This window comes from Schistocerca serialis, chromosome 3, assembly GCF_023864345.2.
Source record: "Schistocerca serialis cubense isolate TAMUIC-IGC-003099 chromosome 3, iqSchSeri2.2, whole genome shotgun sequence".
Taxonomy (NCBI): Eukaryota; Metazoa; Arthropoda; class Insecta; order Orthoptera; family Acrididae; genus Schistocerca; species Schistocerca serialis.
Genome location: NC_064640.1, coordinates 112,375,235 through 112,396,101, shown reverse-complemented (window position 1 = coordinate 112,396,101; position 20,867 = coordinate 112,375,235). Strand labels below are relative to the sequence as shown.

The 20,867-nt window shown below is 40.1% G+C and overlaps 1 protein-coding gene across 2 annotated transcripts in view; it reads right to left on the bottom strand.

The window, feature by feature from the left end:
- Positions 1-20,867, bottom strand: part of LOC126469799 (phosphatidylinositol 5-phosphate 4-kinase type-2 alpha) — a 109,861-nt gene that overhangs the window by 8,120 nt on the left and 80,874 nt on the right. For both annotated transcript variants that reach the window (XM_050097056.1, XM_050097057.1), the window contains exons 7-8: positions 837-1,137; positions 485-697 (exon numbers count right to left, since the gene is read on the bottom strand). In XM_050097056.1, coding sequence (XP_049953013.1) covers positions 510-697; positions 837-1,137 — 489 coding nt within the window. In that variant the 3' untranslated portion in view covers positions 485-509. The remainder of the gene's footprint in view (positions 1-484; positions 698-836; positions 1,138-20,867) is intronic.

Sequence of the window (20,867 nt, the reverse complement as noted above, 5' to 3'; positions counted from 1 at the left end):
CTGCTGAAAATGGACCAGAAAGTATAGGGGAGTGTAGTGCACGTAAGAAAACAGAGTAAACATTTAAAGGCAAAACATGTCTTTAAAAGTGGAATAATAAAAATGATTGTACGTCATTCGTCTCTGTCACAGACCTGAGCTGCCACAAGCTGCCCAATTCTCATTCCATACATGCCTCTCTTCAGCCTTTGATAGGAGGGTTCTCAACATTGCTGCTTTGCCTATGTGAGAATAACAAACTGCCAGTGATGGCAGTTAGTAGTGTCATCCTTAAAGATGGTGGCACAGAAAGCTCAAGCCTTTCATTCAAACTCATGCAATCTGAATGCCAATGGTATTTTACTTATTTTTCTGGCTGAAGTCCAGTAGCACTTTAAAAAAAAAAGTTGCCTGGAAGAGGACCAAAGGAATTCTAAACATGTTAAAAACAGAAGTGACAAAGAAAACTTAACTGAAATCAGTTGTGAAAACCATGAAAACTTACCGATGAAGGCTTGGTTTCTTGGCATTTACTCAATAGCTTTGCTCATGAAATCAATAAACCTCTTCCCATATTGCTCTGGATCACATGTTGATATGCCATCAACATTTGCTCCATATTTCACAGTTTTTGCAGCCTTAGCTGCCTGTTTCCTGACACCATAATGTGTTAACACATCAATCAGAGCCAGGAAATAAATTTCTTTAATGGGAGCACCTGTGAAGTAGAAATAAAGTTGCACATCATGAGCTCAATTAAAATGTAGGGTTTCACAAGCAGAGAAGTCTTAAACCCATATACAAATGACAAGAGAACTATTAAAAAGAGTACATACAAGGTAGGGAAGAACAGTTACCTTCTGAACTTGGTATGGCATATATATCCAACTCTGGTACAATTCCACCTTCATACTGAATACTTGACTCTCGCATAAGTGCCGCATGAGGCGAATCAGGCGGAGATGATAAAGGTCCCCATGCTCTGTCTACAGCACCTTTCTCCACCGCTGATCCACTTTCGGAATCTTCATCCTCTTCCATGCCATTATTTTCTTCTTCTTCCAGATCTGTTCGTTCTCGATTTTCTTGTTCAGCCCTTGCACAGTCATGGATCCCAAGGAGTAGCGAATAGTCCATCAGATGCAGTTTTGTGAGAAACTGGAATCAGTAATAGGTATTTTACTTCCAAGTTAACAACATATCATCACAGCCAATAATTGTTTTTTACGAACTTTTGCACGGTCACTCCATATCACTAATTTCATACACTTAAAATGTAAGAGAAATGCTGAAACATTCATTTGCATAAGTAAAGCCTAAGAAAACTTTCTCACATTCGTAACTGCCAATTTTTCAATGACAATGAAGAACGTTTTTACTTGTTTGTTTTTATATGACTTTTTTGTTTGAAAGGCACGATAATATTTGTCAAAGAGTCACTCTTCTTTTATTTAAACCGGTAAATTGTAAAACCATACGTTAAAGGATCTGGAGACAAATTCATATGTACTAAGACTTTAATTAGTCATTCTTGTACAAATTTACAACAACCGTTGTCGCTTTTTCTAAATACATCATAATATTTAGAGTATATGTTAATATTTTATGTTTATATGTTATGTGGTAGAACAATATATCACTGTAACTATTATGAGTAAATGCATGGTATCGCCAGCTGTAAAATGTCGCTTTCTACATAAGTTAGACCTCAACTGTTGTGTTTATGTATGTATATGAAGTGACTTGCTTTTGTTATCATATGCTGATGTATCATCTGGAAGAGTTACATTTTTAATTATTTTAGATTCAAAAATGCAATAAAGAATTCCTTTCTCCTTTTTCTAAGTTTCACCCCACTCTGCAGACGCATTTGCTGCTTTGGCACACAGTTTGTACTGGCCTTGTATGTTACAATTTCAACTTCCTAATACACCTGTTAATGTATAAAGGGCAGTCAAATGAAAACAAGACAGATGGGAAAAATATGAGTAAACTGTTTATTATTATTTCAAAAGTAAACACCATAACAGTTAACATATTTATCCCACTGTGAGACAAGAAGGTCACTGTCTTCATGGATAAATGTTTGCTATCCCGGAGAGTGCCCCTTCATCTGAGGCAAACTGACAGTGTTTAATGTCTTTCTTCAGGAAAGTCAAGTGCCCATCAAGTGACAGTTGATGTCTACCACTGACAGTGAGTACAGTGACTTACAACATGGTGTTAGTTTCGACAATGACTATTAAATTGTGTGAGATCACTCTTGGAACTGTTATGTCTGTTGTTTAATAATCTGATAATATGGCAATACTTTGGCACCTGTAAATACAAAATTTTTTAGGCTCTCATTTGTAAAAATATTTTTTATATGTCAGTAAGCCAAATATGAACTTGCTGTATCTTTGTTCTGTTTTTAGTAGGCTGCAGCTGAAAGCAGCGTGGAGGGCCAAAACTGTCCAACTGTGAAAGTTTTAATAAAGTGAATGAGCAACAGCCGAGGAGGAAACATTAAAGGTGCCTTTCAACAAATATAAGGCTGTGGTCCTCCACATCAAGAGTATGATTTTTATTTAGTAATAATCCTCATGAATAGAATTAGGACAAGTTTCTCACCATGAAACTCTCATGGCTAGTTTCAGTTAGTCAAATTGAATTTTTTTGAGAAAAAAGGTATTAGTAAAGCAACTGATTACAAACAATTCTGAATGAAAAAGGAAGCTGTGAGACATGTATTTACACACCATGAAGATATCAAAGACTTAAGTAGGTCAGGAATATATGGCTGTTATAATATTTTGTTACAAATGTAATCTTCAGGTATATGACTGACTAATTCAGCAAAAATGGCAGTTTGCAAAGAAGACTGAGTAATACAAGATGGAGATACGAATGTATATGTTCATATCTGCAATCAATATAATTAACACACCACCTTTGTAGAGGTTAACTAACTTTTCAGGTCACTAAAATTTTAGTGTTTTTCTCATCAAAAAGGTAATCAATATCTACAAAGCAAATCTCAATGTTGGCTTAATGATTATTCATCTGGCATATTGGCCTATAGGTGTATTACTTTTGGGATTCTGAAAAACACACACTGAATATAGAAAAGGTGAAAACCTAAAGAAGTACTCTACAGCAGAGTGCATTGGTCCCTTACTCAGCTTCCATTTATCATAAATCTCTCGCCCAGCAAAAAGTCCCAAGCAACTGGAAAAATGCAGGTGACAATTATATATAATGAGTATAAAATAAAACACCCGCAACATTGCAGACCAATAACTGTTACAACTGTTTGCTGCAGAATTCTTGAACATATTCTAAGTCTGAATACAATAAATTTCCTTTACATAGAAAAGCTTCTGCCCACAAGCAGCAAAGATTTAGGAAGCATCGTTTGTGTGGAAGTCAGCTTGCACAATGCAGACTGTTAATGACAGTCCAAGCATACGGATTACGTTCCCAGATATGCAAGTGGCTCAAAGAGTTCTTAGGTAATAGAACCCAGTATGTTGCTCTAAATGTAGAAGAATGTAAGTTAATGCAAATGAGTAGGAAAAACCAACCAACAATGCTCAAATATAGCATTAGCAGTGTGCTGCTCGACACGGTCAAATCGATTAAATATATGGGCATAACATTGCAAGGTAGTCTGAAATGGAATGAGCACATAACGACTGCAGTAGGGATGGTGAATGGCCAACTTTGGTTTATTTGTAGAGCCACTACCATCTGTCTGCATCCATAGCCACGTGGTCAATGTAACAGACCCTTATGCGTGGGAGCTGGGTTTGATTTGTGGTACTGTCACGGATTTTTCCATGGAGGGAGGACTGACCTGGGGAGCATTCAGCCTTGTGATGCCAATTACACGATTAAGAGCTAGCAGTTTCAAGGTCAAAACACTGACAATGGCAGGGACTGCGATGTGCTGACCTCACGCCCCTCCGTACCGCATCTGATGATGAATGACTGAGGATGACATGGTGTTCAGTTGACTATCGCGCAGTCTTCAGAGCCTGATCATGTAGTTTCCTTTCGTTTGCCACTACTATTTTATGGACAAATTTGTGGGAATGTGGTGGTGAAATACCGCAGCAACCACTGGCTGCCAGTGAATGCAGGGTGTTGGCATGCCCATTACAGTAACAGAGTTGTTGATTTATTGTGAGACAGGTCACGCATCTCTTGATAAAACTTGCGCAAGTGGAGGATTAAGGCATGGTTATTGTAGTACAAGCAAAAGGGGTTTCTCCACTGACGGGTTTTAGTGGTACGGATGAAAAAGTGACTAGGAGCAGCACACTGGTATAACAGGGTGTCCTGGTATCCTGTGTGAACAGTTTTCATTTTAGAAGCAGATATTTTTGTAGTACTACCAAGATGTGGCGGGTGCACCAGATAAGGGACAACACGGGCAGCGTGGAACAGCTAGCCACAGTCACAAGCTCGGACCTCCGTCACTACCACTGCCTGGTGTTAGTATAGTGCAGATGTGTGAGTAAAAATGAAGGATTTCATTTGATAGCCGAGTCTCTCTGGACCACAATGTGCCTGCAGCCCCACGTCAAGCCTCCATTGTATGCCATCCTGCACCATAGCCACTCCACCACCCCCAGGGTCTGTTACATCCGGAAGAATTTTAGGGAAGGGTAACTGATATAAAAGAATCCACGTACACAACACTAATGCGACACCTTCTCACGTACTGCTTGAGTGCCTCGGATTCCCACCACGTTGGATTAAAGGAAGATGTCGAAGTCATTCGGTATGTTCAATCAACATGCAAGTATCATGGAGATGCTTCATGAACTCAAATAGGAATCCCTAAAGGGAAGATGACATACTGTTTGCAAAACACTACTGAGAAAATTTAGAGAATTGGCATTGGAAGCTGACTCCAGAACATTTCTACTGCTGTCAATGTACATTTTGCGTAAGGAAAATGAAGTTAAGATAAGATAAGAAAAAAATATGGGTCATACTGAGGCATATAGATAGCTATTTTCCCCTCACTCTATTTGCGAGTGGAACAAAAAGGCATTGACTAGTAGTGGTAGAAGGTACCCTCTGTCATGGTGGACTGGAAAGTACAAGGTCTGTTCAAAGAATTCCGGAACTTGGTCCACAAAATTTTTCTATGCTTACTTTTTACTCATTTAGGGTGTATATGAGGACAAGGAAAAAAAGTTTCCCTATTTCCTGGAATTCCCGGTTAAAAATAAAAAATACACTTTCTCTCGGATGAAAACACACTTTTTCCGTGTTAAGTGACAGCATAAACTCCATTATCAATCCTTTGAATGGTTATGCTTTTATACACGGGCGTAAAATTTCCCAGCTCTTTAGAAAACGAAACTCAGGGAAAAAGACACGTTTTGGAAATATCTTTGACATGCAGCAACATGTAAGCTGCATATTTTTGTATCACGAAAATATACATTGGAATTCCACCAAACACCGCATGTTACTTTCCGAATCATTGAAATCGAGATTGCGATGTGCTTTTGTAAGTCAGTCATAGCTCATGTCACGTGATCTCGCCAACCGATATTCAGAGTATAGGACACGTTATGTAGCCAGCCAACAGCAACATCACTGAAATAGCATGAACACACAAATAGGGAATGTTAATACTTTAAATTAATATACATAGTATTGCTACAAGGAAAGCAGAAGCTTTCACATATATTACTGGTCTCTAAGGTTAATAAGCTGCAAGAGAAGCTAAGCTTTCGCATGTAATGTTGACCTTTTTGTACGTGCTACATTTTAAGATATACCACACAAATGTGCCAGAAAAATTTTTAATAATGACATAAATGACTGATCTTCATGGTTCAAAATTCTTCTAAATGGCTCATCATCAAAGAGTTGATTTTTAAATGAGAGTCAAAATGCTCTGTGATTTAATAAATTCATGGCACAGTCTTAGACATAAAAACTGACCGCTGGCTGGCCACCACAGAGACTAAGTCCGAGTCGTTCACTTAAGGTGGCCAATAAAACTGACCGCCCCTGACAACTCTAAGTCCAGCCATCGGCACAATCTGGCAACACTGTAAGATGTGGAAGTGTTAGGAGGAAGTGTTGTCTACTTCCGAATTGGCATGGATGGAGTGAGCCCATGGTCTCGCGGTAATCGTCATGCATTCTAAACTTAGAGTCGCATGTTCGCGTCCTACTGTGGTTTTTTTTTTTTTCTGCCACATTTCCGTCTAAAGTTATGAGTCTGATTGAACATCGAAGACAATTCGCTTAACATTCTACCCACCCACAATAACAAGTATTCCAGAAACAATTCCGCAGAACAGCTCCTGGCTGTGTCGTGATCAGAACAGCTTATGCTCGAGCGTTTCCTCGCGCTGCAGTGGCTACTGGCCACCGGCCAGACGCCACCCGCCGCCTGAAATCCGGCGCCGCCCATGTGAAGGCGGCGCCATGCTGTCAGTGTATGTATTAATGCCATTTTCGAATTTGAAGTTCTAGTTATCATCTTGCAGTTAAGCATTGGATTTTGCATACTTGAAAATCGTGAACTACAGTTAAGCATTGTAAAATTGAGTCGCAAGTGGTAAAAGGTGTAACGTCTGCAACACAAGATTTACTTTGGTGTAACAGAGGGGTGAATGTATCGGAGGCAACTAGAAAGATTTGAACTGTGGTGGTTTTGGGAAAAATACCCCAGAAAAAGTTATTCTTGTGTCAACAAAGATCGTTCTGGCATGAACGATTTTCCACATTAAGGAAGTCTCGAACACTGATATATGTGACGGATTACCATTTTACCATCATGCGACATTTGCATTCAACAAGTTCAGAAGTCTGGTGTAGGAGCAGTGCATGCTCTAATTCAAAACAACAGAAATCAACGGAGTGACTATTATTGAATGTCATCAAGTCGCTCATTGAGCATTCCTATGCAGTACTGTTACTGGTGACGTGTTATGATGCCGTTATAACATAATATTTTACATCTGATAGCCCCAAAAGTGAGTTTTGGGCTACGAATTCTGCCCCAAGGGGTGTGTGCAACAAAGCTGGAATTTGTTGTCAACAACTGTGACACCTTTCGGTCACAGTGTAAGAAAATCGAGCAACAAAACTACATCACCTATGCTACTGCATGATAACGCACTCTCTTGATCTGAGAAACAAAACTATGCAGGAGATTGATAGGAAAGTCATCTCTCAGGCACTTGAATTGATGGGGAAGTCCTCTCTCAAGCACTTGTCCCTCTCATCATATATTCGTAAAATTTTACCTTTCCTGCTCTTGATCGATCAACGGTTAAGGGCAATTCATTTCTAGATGAAAATACTCTTAAAACTACACTGGCTTAATGACATTGTTGGAACCAGTGGGGTTCTACAGGCGTAGAATTTGCAAACAACTTTAGCATAGTCAGATTGTTGTAGATATCGTGAAAGAAAATTCAGCTGCTGATTAATTTCTCTTTGATGATTAATGTTGCGATTAGTAAACTAATGGAAAATGCAATTAAAACATTCACTGTACTAATAAAAATTAAATTCAGCTTACTACAGAAACATCACGACGGCAATCTATCTTAATAAAGCATTATGTGTCTGTAAGACAATTGAGCCTATTTTAACACGAATTAGTAGAATATTACCGACTTTTGACTTCGAAAAGATCTGTATTTACTTCATTTCCTGTATCATTTGCAAGTATTATGAAAATGTGGCATTTCATAGATAAAATTATGTATTCACAAGAACCAAAAATATTTCGGCAGAAAACAAAAGTGGCATTATGAAATTGGCAGTACCGTAAGGTTTTCGCTCTGACACTAAGGGCTACTGAAAGTACCAAGACGTATTTTGCTCGAGCGCTGTCTTACGATTCCCTTATTGAGTTTGTATCTGCCTGCTTGTAGATCTACGACAAAAGAATAAAAAATCTGGCTTTCAGCGAGTCTAGAAAGGCGAACGAAAGCAGCTTGCACCTGGTAGCCAAGCATGTTACCTGAGAAATGGTATTTTCCTAAAGTGGGAAGACATCCTTTTGTGGTTGAATTGTTGGCAAATATCAGTCAGACATGTGCTGTTGCTCTAAGTGTTTCGGTGTGTTGAATTTGTACCAATGATTTTTCTACAGGTTTTTTCTGTCCCAAATAGAGAGTTGAAGTCTCCCTTTGGTATTTTCACGTCATCTTGGTGAATTTTGCTCATAGTATTTTCGAGTGTGTTCATAAGTCGATTGTTGATGGGTGTGATTTCTTTGACAGAACTGATGATAGATCTGTGTTCGGGAAATGCCATGCCGAAGATTGGTACGCCTTTCGCTACCTTTTGTTGCATTTTGCTCTCGAAGATGCAATGGTTTCCGTATTGCAAGGTTTCATTGTCAGTTAGTCCTGGTTCTTGAAGAGCAATGATGCGAATTTTTTTGTCGGTCGATTTACTATGCGAAATTATTTAGTTTTTGTATTTGCATCAATGTATCGATGTTTTGTTACAAAAAAAAGTTCTTATGTGTGTGAAATCTTATGAGACTTAACTGCTAAGGTCATCAGTCCCTAAGCTTTCACACTACTTAACCTAAATTATCCTAAGGACACACACACACACACACACACACACACACACACACACACACACACACACACACGAGGGAGGACTCAAACCTCCGCCAGGACCAGCCGAACAGTCCATGACTGCTGCGCCTCAGACCGTTCGGCTAATCTCGCGCGGGGTGTAGCTTTTACATGCATATTTTCTGCTTGTAGGGAAATTTACAAGAGATGTTCAATATTCTCTGCCGTGATAACCTGGCCTCCCCAGAATCCGAAATTCCAACTGCCGCCTGTCGACAGTTTGCACAGTTCATGTTTGCTTGTGTTTCATTGGTTTGGCCTGGGTGATACCAGGACCAGACTGGACCAGAGGGTGTTGAAGCCTTTGGAAGTAAATATTTTCAGCCGAGCTCAAGGAGCTAACAGACGGTGACCAGAGTAGCGGTGGTTTTCACTCAGACGTGCGTGGAATTTGAGTTCAATGGATTGAGTAGTCGTTGAGGATTGTGTTAGTATTTGGTTCACCCCAAGTATTTGATTTCCTCAGTACCATGCCTATGGGGGAGGGTTTCCCCTATTGGCCCCACGGGATTTTAATTATTATTATTATTATTATTATCGTCATTATGTCATCAGCAAATCCGATATGGTGCATCTTCCCACCAGTGAAATAGATGTGCATAGTTCGATTAGGTATTTCCATCACATAAATATGGCTTATAATTACGTTACATTGCTGCTAGTAGACATATTTCTCACTTTTTCTTAGGCAGTTGCTACCTGTTACTCCATCATAGGAATTTATGTGCGCAACATTGTTGCAATACAGACGTTTGATTTATCCGATTTCTGTAATTTCATTTTGATACCAGATCGTTCTAATCGGACTAGGCCAGTCAGGCTTAATGTGGATATCCGAATACGGCTCTCATCATTTGATAGACTGGGTAAACCACATTCTTAATCAGACGGTTGAATCTAGATCACTTATTTATGACAGGGCCTGAATTCTTAAACACTGTGGAAAAGAATAATACAATGTGCTTATTACTAATATGTTATTTAAATATAAATCTATGGACGAACGAGATAACAGTTTATTTACAGGAGCAGAGCCCCATCCATCATAGCAGAGCAGTGCGAGATTGGTTTCAGGGCCAAGAGAGGATAAAGCTGTTGTCGTTTGTTCCACGATCACCGAACATCAACCAGACATAGAATATGTGGGCAGAGGTAACAAGGTCATTGCCATGTGGACCTACAAATGCAAGCGACCTTTGGACGAATATAGAAAACGTATGGTGGGAAGTAAACCATCAAGCTACACTGTCGACGACTTAATGAAATCAATGCCCCTACGCCTTCGAGAAATGTTACGTAATGATCGTGGTGGGTTGGTTACTAAAAGTATACTCGTCCACAAAACCCATGTGGACAATTATCTGATAGTCGGTCAAGCTTCGCTTTGTCGCAGCACTTTAGATACAAGTCTATTTACTTTCAGTCTCCTCCTTACAATTCTTGCAATGCAAGGTAATTGAAAAATCTCATCCACTCGACGCCAACTGAGGAATTGACTGGTGCATGTGTTGTTCAACACACAGTAATTGTCACCCTCACTGGAATCAATGACTGTGTGTGTGTGTGTGTGTGTGTGTGTGTGTGTGTGTGTGTTTTCGTGTTCACGCACAATCTGAATCAATACTATTAACATTAGAGAGACAACCAACAATAAATATTGCATCAAATATGACTGTAAAGTATTTTAATGTGATGGGAAGTTACAAACTGAATTTTTACCCAACCCACGACCTGCATATTACGTTATGTTAAGTAAGATGTATTAACTCCATAGTATCATTAGCAGAGACAGTGCGCTCTTGTTGTCGAGGCTCGCGACAAGTGCAGCGATTAGCAGTGCCCAATGCCGCCACGATTTGTTTATGTTGGCTGAGCGTGGACACTGCAGCAGACGCTTCGCCATAAACAGAAAGAAATCACCTTGGCTCTGACTGCAGTGAGCGGAAATCACTGCCTGCGTGTTCTTATAGTAACCAACGTGAGACTCTACTCGCAGGTGCCATGGAGCAATTGCAACGAGTATCATGTCATTAGTCATCAGAATATTAACCAGTGATGAAATGTCCGCTCTATTTGAATCCCAAGAAAATAGGAACCTTCTCACAAAGGAATGTGAGGTGATATCAAAATTTATGCAACATACAAAAATTAACTGCAGGGCTTTCATGTATGCAGTAGTAGCACACAAGGAAATATTATGTCTTGGAAGCGTATATTTCATTTCCTCTTCTCATATCAACGCTCTTGTTTTAGTATGAAGTGAGAAAAAAACACGAAAACTAAAGTTCCTGAGAAGCATATCAGTCATTTCCTCTTCTCATATCATAACTTTTATTTTAGTATGAAGTAAAAAAACAAACAGTTTAAGGTTGTGAAGCATAATATGACACCAGATTCTTATCGTAGGCGCTATAGGAAACGCAAAACGCAGGGAGCTGTCCATTCTTTTGTCCAACAGTCTGTCTCCTTTCATGCATCACTCGCGCTAGGAGATTCTTATTTAAGGACTTGTGGGCATCAAGTTCTTCAGCAGAACAAGCCTTAAGTTATTGTGCTAATTACAGTATGGAAAAAATGCAACAAAGACGATTTCCCCTAAAGCAGTGGGGATATTTGCAAATGTCTGTATTCAACAATGACTGCCAGCTGCCACAACACTTCACAGAATCCATGCGGCAGGCAACACAACTGTGCGTGCACTTCAGACTTCATTCAGTAAGACATCAGAAGATGGATGGAAACGTCAAAGTAACATCGCTTTCCGAGTAGTAGTCAATCCAGAATGAGGTGTTATTAAGGTAGTTGAGCGTTCTAGCAATTACACTTTTATACTTCCCATATGAGTATTCCGATAGCCAAAAGAACCCGTTAGTGTGAAACTATTGGGAACTGTATTAATATCAAACTGCAAGAACTTGAGACAATACGTGGACACTTCCTTTCGCTGGGTGACCTATGCCGGCCGGTGTGGCTGAGCGGTTCTGGGCGCTTCAGTCTGGAACCGTGCGACCACTACGGTTGTAGGTTTGAATCCTGCCTCGGGCATGGATGTGTGTGATGTCCTTAGGTTAGTTAGGTTTAAGTAGTTTTAAGTTCTAGGGGACTGATGACCTCAGAAGTTAAGTCCCATAGTGCTCAGAGCCATTTGGGTGACATATTACTGTTATTTAGGATTCTCTCCGTCCTAGGCGTAATGAAAATGGAACTTCAGAGGCGCTTTCCGCTATTCTTGACAAACATCAGCAACTTGTAATCACTGCGAATTACAACTGCGTGATGATATGGCTCAGGTTGTCAGTAGTTGTGGTGGTGTTATGCTGTCAAATTGTTTACTGTAACGTTAATGGTGGCACACATAATTTTGCGCTGACTACCTACTTAAGTAAAGATAGTGTTGTGGCGTCATCGGTTATCTTTATTTGGCCTCAGCTTGAGTAATCCGATTTAATGAACATAGTACTACATTTGCGGGCTGCTAATTATACAGTATGACTACAGAGATAATCATGCTCGTATTACATTAATTCTGCAATGAATTGCTTCACAAATATTACCCTCAGCTATGCAGCTGGAATGACTCATTACACAGGTACTCTATGTTGCACTTGGTTAAGGGATCAGTTCGTAAATACTTGTATACTTCATAAATGGTTCAAATGGCTCTGAGCACTATGGGACTTAACTTCTGAGGTCATCAGTCCACTAGAACTTAGAACTACTTAAACCTAACTAACCTAATGACATCAGACACATCCATGCCCGAGACAGGATTCGAACGTGCGACCGTAGCGGTTGCGCGGTTCCAGACTTTAGCGCCTAGAACCTCTCGGCCACCCCATCCGGCATATTTGTATACTGACCATTCGTTATTTTGACTAAATATGAACTACAATCTGATTCGCATATATATGACATGGGTTAGCGCCGGCACAAAGCAATGACTAAGGGTTGGATGCCGTTGAAGTCCCGTTACACTGAAGCAAGACAAATGTTCACAAATCACCTCTATTGCCTCAAAAAACAATTGCATCTTAAATATCGAAGGACCGACGTCCACACTGTCACAGCGCATTGAAATACAGCTGAAACGGCAGATGAATATTTGTGACCGACTGGGCTTCGAACCTGGACCTCCTGCTTACTAGACGGACATGCTGATCACTGCACTATTATTTTTTTAAAAAAGTTTGAGAAGACTTTCAGCACCAGGTAGGCGGAGGCAAAGAGGTCAGGGGTCGAAGATCTGAGGCCTGGCCTCAATGCCTCCCCCATGCCTGTCACTGAGCAGCTGCATTATTCCCATGTATTCCATGTTTGCACTCATATATACCTTTAAATTGTGGAACAAAACTGAAGTAGTAATTAAGGTAAAATAAATTACAGATTGCCGCCTCCACCTGCGTGCGTTCATTGTAGAACATAACTTTAACAGTGAAAAGGGTCACGGAAAAATACATAACAAACATTCATTCAGAAATATATTCACAATTTAAGTTATATTGCACTGGATGCGTATGAGGTCTGTAAGGAAGCCATATATTTTTCCACAAATGAAAAAATTTCGGAGCCGGAGGGGTTTTGCCAAATTAGAACAGTTCTGATTTTAGAACCAACGTAAAAAAATATTCCAGGAATAAAAAAAAAAGTGAAAGAATAGTATTCGGCTTCTAATAAAAAAAACTGTCCACCTCTTCGTAGCCCACATAAAGCAATAGATAAAAAAATTTGAAACCATTCCTTATATTTGTTATGCTTCTTCAGCGTAAAATGTTCTTGTGCAATATAAAACATGTACTCTTATAAGTTCTGTTTGTTACGACATAAAACACAAACTGTCATAAAACACAAACTGTCCCAGAAGCCACGAATAACTGTTATTCTTTGCAGACGGGTAACATTTCCAGTTGGGTTGTAAAGCTTCAGTTATCGGTATATGACTTTCTGTGGTTCTGTTGTTAGTGCTAATTTCTTCCTAGTCCAGTTCCAAATTCTAATTCTATTTTCACATAAGAAGATGTGTGCTACAGTTTCTACAAACCGACATTTGTCGCAGTATGGAGTTGGTCTCAATTTGATTTTCCATAATCGTTCCGCTGAGAGTATGGTTTCGTTTACAACGTCGCACCATACGTCACTGACTCTAGTTAGTAGAATTTTATTGTTGTTATTTTTCCAGACGTTCCTCCAGTTTTTTGTAGGTTAATTTACTGGAATTGGTTTGTGAAGATGATGTGAGGTAATATAATCATAGAAGGTTCTAGTGTTGGTTTGTGCTGGTGGAAGTCTTATACAGCTCCAATCACCATAGTGCTTTCGGACGTAATCTAGGCTGGCATGCTACATTAACAGGTGCGTTCCTATCCCCAGGACCTAACGAGAGGAACAGAAGTTTTGTGATGCCTGTCTTAGTGGCATGTATTAGTTTAAAAGCACGTCTTCAATTTCAAGTCCTCCGTTTTGCCTCTGCAAAGTCGCCGTGTGGAGGGATACTTTGAAGATATTTTGTTTCCACACATACCAGGAGGCTACAGCTAATATTTGATGTGCAGTGACCTGCAGTATCGGTAAGACTGCTGCGACATGATATATTTTGCTAAGTATGTACGTATTTATAAAGTGAACTTCCTGCAGTCGGTCTAACAATCGCATGTCATGGTCCTTCAACAAGATTCCGATGACACTAAGTTTCCACTCCCAATTGTTCGTGGCCATGCGCTTGGGATTCGCCTTTAACCTCAAGCCGAGTTGGAGTCTCTCTTCAGTTACATCTAACCAGTGCGCACCTGTTGCATTATTGTAAGAACCGAGATGAAGGTTCATTTGGCTACAAGAATGCGTATGTTCCTCCAGGTGACACATTATCCAAACCTAACATTTCCCAGTAGGTGGATCATTAGATGTGGGCACTTTTCTTGGCCTTCAAGGTCCTCGGACCTTATCTCTTTGGATTTTTGCCTGCAGGGATGGTTAAAAGCGAAGTCTACAAATAAAAAGTAAACCCAACAGCCGATTTGATCGGGTTACGAATAGTGCAGCCCTCATAAAAGAACGCAAAGACGACCTCAGTAAGGCTACACGTGGTGTTATCAAGAGAAGTCAAATGTGCATTGAAGTTGGTTGGTGAATTTTTGAAAATCAACTTTGAATGTCCTCATTTGCCTTTGCTTTGAGTTTGTTAGCGTTACGTACCATCAGCTGTATCTCTGTACTCAATAAAAAGTGGACGCATTTATGTGGAATTTCTTTCGTCTGTACTACCACCTGCTAAAATATGTACTATTCCTCCTGAAACACCCTGTATATGGATATATGTGTGGTGTCTGTTCTTTCGGACATGTCAAAGAAAATGCTACATGGCATTCTCCAACGACCTTCGATCTCGTTGCAGGGGCTGATAGAGATTTCAGAGCTGCTTGGCTGTCTGAATAAAAGTAGATGCTACGATTTTTGTAGGTTCTTCTCTAATTTTCCTCCGTGCACACGCTGACAGAAAAAAAACGTGTAATACTGTGGCCATCTTCCCTAAAGAGATTCTAGGCAGTACACCGGACCTGGTACTTTAATCTGTTTTCGACCTGTCAGTAAACCACTATATTATGTCTCCTGCACGGTGTTGTGGTTCGTTTTTCCACTGTTCCCTGCTTCCAACTGTTACATGACAAAGTTTATTGAAACAGCTAGAAGTTATTGTGTAGTTAGTCAGCATTTCCCCAGCCATCGCCTTACTGGTTTGGGATTCCGTATATTCTAACTATATCCAGTTATTTCCAATTTTTAGCCTTTATGTCCCTGCCGCTGTATTTACTTCATTTCCTGTATCATTCACAAGTATTACGAAAATGTGGCAGTTCATAGATAAAATTATGTATTCACAACAACAAAAATATGTCGGCAGAAAACAAAAACGTGGCATTATGAATTTAGCAGTACCTCAAGGTTTTCGCTTTGACACTAAGGGTTACTAAAAGCAGCAAGACGAATTTTGCTAGAGCGTTGTCTTACAATTCCCTCAATGAATTAGTATCTGCCTGCTTGTAGCTCTGCTACAAAACAATTAAAAATCTAGCTTCCGGCAAGGCTCGAAAGGCGAACACAGGCAGCATGCACCTGACAGACAAGCATGTTACCTACGAGCTAGCGAATAGGCGCGGTGTTTTCCATTTCCTTACTGACTCGGTAAGCGCTACGGCAGATAAACCGCAACATAAGAGGCGACAGTAGTTGTATTTCCCATGTGTAACGACTTTCGTGGACTCAAAAGGACTAACTGATATCCTTATGTCACATCTCAAGGGAAAATCACTCAGTATTAAATTGAAATGACACGATAATATCAAGTGAATTTAGCAGGATAGTTCTGTGCCCTCAAGGAAGTAACTCGTCGGTCACAGAGTTGCCAAACATATTCTGCGCTGTGGCCAAGTTTCAGTTATACCGTTAGAAAGGATACCAGCTGATGTGTTCTGTGAGTGACCTCGGAAGTGACTGTAGCTTTGTTTCAAAGTTGCGGATGGCAAGGGCCGCAAGATCCTCATTATATGTCAATGAGTCTTATTCGCATTTCTGTAACTAGGTTTAGGGGCTAGAGTGCAATTACTTGTAATACATCGATGCACTGAATGCAAACTAAATGTCATAAATTAATAACTGCGGCAATTATTTGTGTTTTATGGACTTAATTGGACCAAAACCTTGAAAGCGTATTCACCAGACGCGATTCACAGTTTTGGAACTTCTCTAGTGGTTGAGTTGGCAATGTATATTTGCTGCGCAATATTGTTATTGAGATCACTGTAATTAGCACATCCACCAGAAGACAGGCATGGCCTGGCTTATTGTTGTCAGCTTTCCTGATGGATATTCTGCCTTTGTTCGAAACGTGAAGACTTAGGGTGAATTCGAGCATTCCATATGACGAAAACTTGATGTTTCTATTCTTCCAGCTCTAACACTCAAATGACAGTTACAATAAGCGGCAGAAAAGCGCCTGTGAATCAACAGTTATTAATGCAATCATAATTAGTGGACAAATTCCATCTGTCATCTGATAATTGTGAAAAACTACTTTTTTCATCTTCACAGCACCACAGTATGAACTCAAGTGTTTCATAGGATACCTATACTTAATTTCGTTGTGATCGTTTTCAATGACAGTACGGGAGGAGCAAAACCATCTGACCTGAAATATACTTTTCCAGCGGGATTAGAATCTTTGGCTGCAGTTGCAGTAGCACGTCCAGTGAGGTATCAAGAATGTTATCAATCGCTCATTGCTCATTTCCGAAAGAACAGACACTACGAATCGAAATAGACAGCCTTGTTAATCAATTAAAGATTGAAGGACAGATGTCCAGGCGGTCATGTGAATTAAAATAGAACAACGGCGTCAGATGAAAATTTGTGCCTGACCAGGTTCGAACCCGGATTCGTAGTGTCTTTTCTTTCGGACATTCCCGAAAGAACAGACACCACACATATATCCATATACAGGGAGTTATATGGCATTTTTTCTGCAATTTGTCTATACAACCACCTCCTACAATATTTACTATTCCTACTCAAACATCCTGTATAATTATTTGGGTCTCGACGGGTCATCGAAAATTTTCAGTGCTAAACGCACAGCATCGACCGAACCCTAGCGAGAAAACAGTGTGGCCGCGAGCGAGTGGAATAATAGCGGAATAGCGCCTCTGAAGTTCCATTTGCATTACGTCTAGGATGGAGAGAATCCTAAATAACAGTAATAGGTCACCCAGCGAATAGAAGAGTCCACGTATTGTCTCAGTTTTTGCAGTTTGATATTAATGCAGTTCCCAATAGTTTCACACTAACGGGTTCTTTTGGCTATTGGAACAATCATATGGGAATTATAAAAGTGTAATTGCTAGAACACTCAACTACCTTAATAACACCTCATTCTGGATTCAATACGGCTTGGAAAGCGACGTTAATATGATGTTTCCATCCATCTCCTGATGTTTTACTAAATGAAGTCTGAAGTGCACGCACAGTTGTGTTGCCTGCCGCATGGATTCTGTGAAGTGTTGTGGCAGATGGCAGTCATTGCTGAATACAGACATTTGCAAATATCCCCACTGCTTTAGGGGAAATCGTCTTTGTTGCATTTTTTCCATACTGTAATTAGCACAATAACTTAAGGCTTGTTCTGCTGAAGAACTTGATGCCCACAAGTCCTTAAATAAGAATCTCCTAGCGCGAGTGATGCATGAAAGGAGACAGACTGTTGGACAAAAGAATGGACAGCTCCCTGCGTTTTGCGTTTCCTATAGCGCCTACGATAAGAATCTGGTGTCATATTATGCTTCACAACCTTAAACTGTTTGTTTTTTTACTTCATACTAAAATAAAAGTTATGATATGAGAAGAGGAAATGACTGATATGCTTCTCAGGAACTTTAGTTTTCGTGTTTTTTTCTCACTTCATACTAAAACAAGAGCGTTGATATGAGAAGAGGAAATGAAATATACGCTTCCAAGACATAATATTTCCTTGTGTGCTACTACTGCATACATGAAAGCCCTGCAGTTAATTTTTGTATGTTGCATAAATTTTGATATCACCTCACATTCCTTTGTGAGAAGGTTCCTATTTTCTTGGGATTCAAATAGAGCGGACATTTCATCACTGGTTAATATTCTGATGACTAATGACATGATACTCGTTGCAATTGCTCCATGGCACCTGTGAGTAGAGTCTCACGTTGGTTACTATAAGAACACGCAGGCAGTGATTTCCGCTCACTGCAGTCAGAGCCAAGGTGATTTCTTTCTGTTTATGGCGAAGCGTCTGCTGCAGTGTCCACGCTCAGCCAACATAAACAAATCGTGGCGGCATTGGGCACTGCTAATCGCTGCACTTGTCGCGAGCCTCGACAACAAGAGCGCACTGTCTCTGCTAATGATACTATGGAGTTAATACATCTTACTTAACATAACGTAATATGCAGGTCGTGGGTTGGGTAAAAATTCAGTTTGTAACTTCCCATCACATTAAAATACTTTACAATCATATTTGATGCAATATTTATTGTTGGTTGTCTCTCTAATGTTAATAGTATTGATTCAGATTGTGCGTGAACACGAAAACACACACACACACACACACACACACACACACACACACACACACACACACAGTCATTGATTCCAGTGAGGGTGACAATTACTGTGTGTTGAACAACACATGCACCAGTCAATTCCTCAGTTGGCGTCGAGTGGATGAGATTTTTCAATTACCTTGCATTGCAAGAATTGTAAGGAGGAGACTGAAAGTAAATAGACTTGTATCTAAAGTGCTGCGACAAAGCAAAGCTTGACCGACTATCAGATAATTGCCACATGGGTTTTGTGGACGAGTATACTTTTAGTAACCAACCCACCACGATCATTACGTAACATTTCTCGAAGGCGTAGGGGCATTGATTTCATTAAGTCGTCGACAGTGTAGCTTGATGGTTTACTTCCCACCATACGTTTTCTATATTCGTCCAAAGGTCACTTGCATTTGTAGGTCCACATGGCAATGACCTTGTTACCTCTGCCCACATATTCTATGTCTGGTTGATGTTCAGTGATCGTGGAACAAACGACAACAGCTTTATCCTCTCTTGGCCCTGAAACCAATCTCGCACTGCTCTGCTATGATGGATGGGGCTCTGCTCCTGTAAATAAACTGTTATCTCGTTCGTCCATAGATTTATATTTAAATAACATATTAGTAATAAGCACATTGTATTATTCTTTTCCACAGTGTTTAAGAATTCAGGCCCTGTCATAAATAAGTGATCTAGATTCAACCGTCTGATTAAGAATGTGGTTTACCCAGTCTATCAAATGATGAGAGCCGTATTCGGATATCCACATTAAGCCTGACTGGCCTACTCCGATTAGAACGATCTGGTATCAAAATGAAATTACAGAAATCGGATAAATCAAACGTCTGTATTGCAACAATGTTGCGCACATAAATTCCTATGATGGAGTAACAGGTAGCAACTGCCTAAGAAAAAGTGAGAAATATGTCTACTAGCAGCAATGTAACGTAATTATAAGCCATATTTATGTGATGGAAATACCTAATCGAACTATGCACATCTATTTCACTGGTGGGAAGATGCACCATATCGGATTTGCTGATGACATAATGACGATAATAATAATAATAATTAAAATCCCGTGGGGCCAATAGGGGAAACCCTCCCCCATAGGCATGGTACTGAGGAAATCAAATACTTGGGGTGAACCAAATACTAACACAATCCTCAACGACTACTCAATCCATTGAACTCAAATTCCAAGCACGTCTGAGTGAAAACCACCGCTACTCTGGTCACCGTCTGTTAGCTCCTTGAGCTCGGCTGAAAATATTTACTTCCAAAGGCTTCAACACCCTCTGGTCCAGTCTGGTCCTGGTATCACCCAGGCCAAACCAATGAAACACAAGCAAACATGAACTGTGCAAACTGTCGACAGGCAGCAGTTGGAATTTCGGATTCTGGGGAGGCCAGGTTATCACGGCAGAGAATATTGAACATCTCTTGTAAATTTCCCTACAAGCAGAAAATATGCATTTAAAAGCTACACCCCGCGCGAGATTAGCCGAGCGGTATGAGGCGCAGCAGTCATGGACTGTTCGGCTGGTCCTGGCGGAGGTTCGAGTCCTCCCTCAGGTGTGTGTGTGTGTGTGTGTGTGTGTGTGTGTGTGTGTCTGTGTGGGTGTGGGTGTGCGCGTGTGTGTTTGTCCTTAGGATAATTTAGGTTAAGTAGTGTGAAAGCTTAGGGACTGATGACCTTAGCAGTTAAGTCTCATAAGATTTCACACACATAAGAACTTTTTTTTTGTAACAAAATATCGATACATTGATGCAAATACAAAAACTAAATAATTTATAGTAAATCGACCGACAAAAAAATTCGCATCATTGCTCTTCAAGAACCAGGACTAACTGACAATGAAACCTTGCAATACGGAAACCATTGCATCTTCGAGAGCAAAATGCAACAAAAGGTAGCGAAAGGCATACCAATCTTCGGCATGGCATTTCTCGAACACAGATCTATCATCAGTTCTGTCAAAGAAATCACACCCATCAACAATCGACTTATGAACACACTCGAAAATACTATGAGCAAAATTCACCAAGATGACGTGAAAATACCAAAGGGAGACTTCAACTCTCTATTTGGGACAGAAAAAACCTGTAGAAAAATCATTGGTACAAATTCAACACACCGAAACACTTA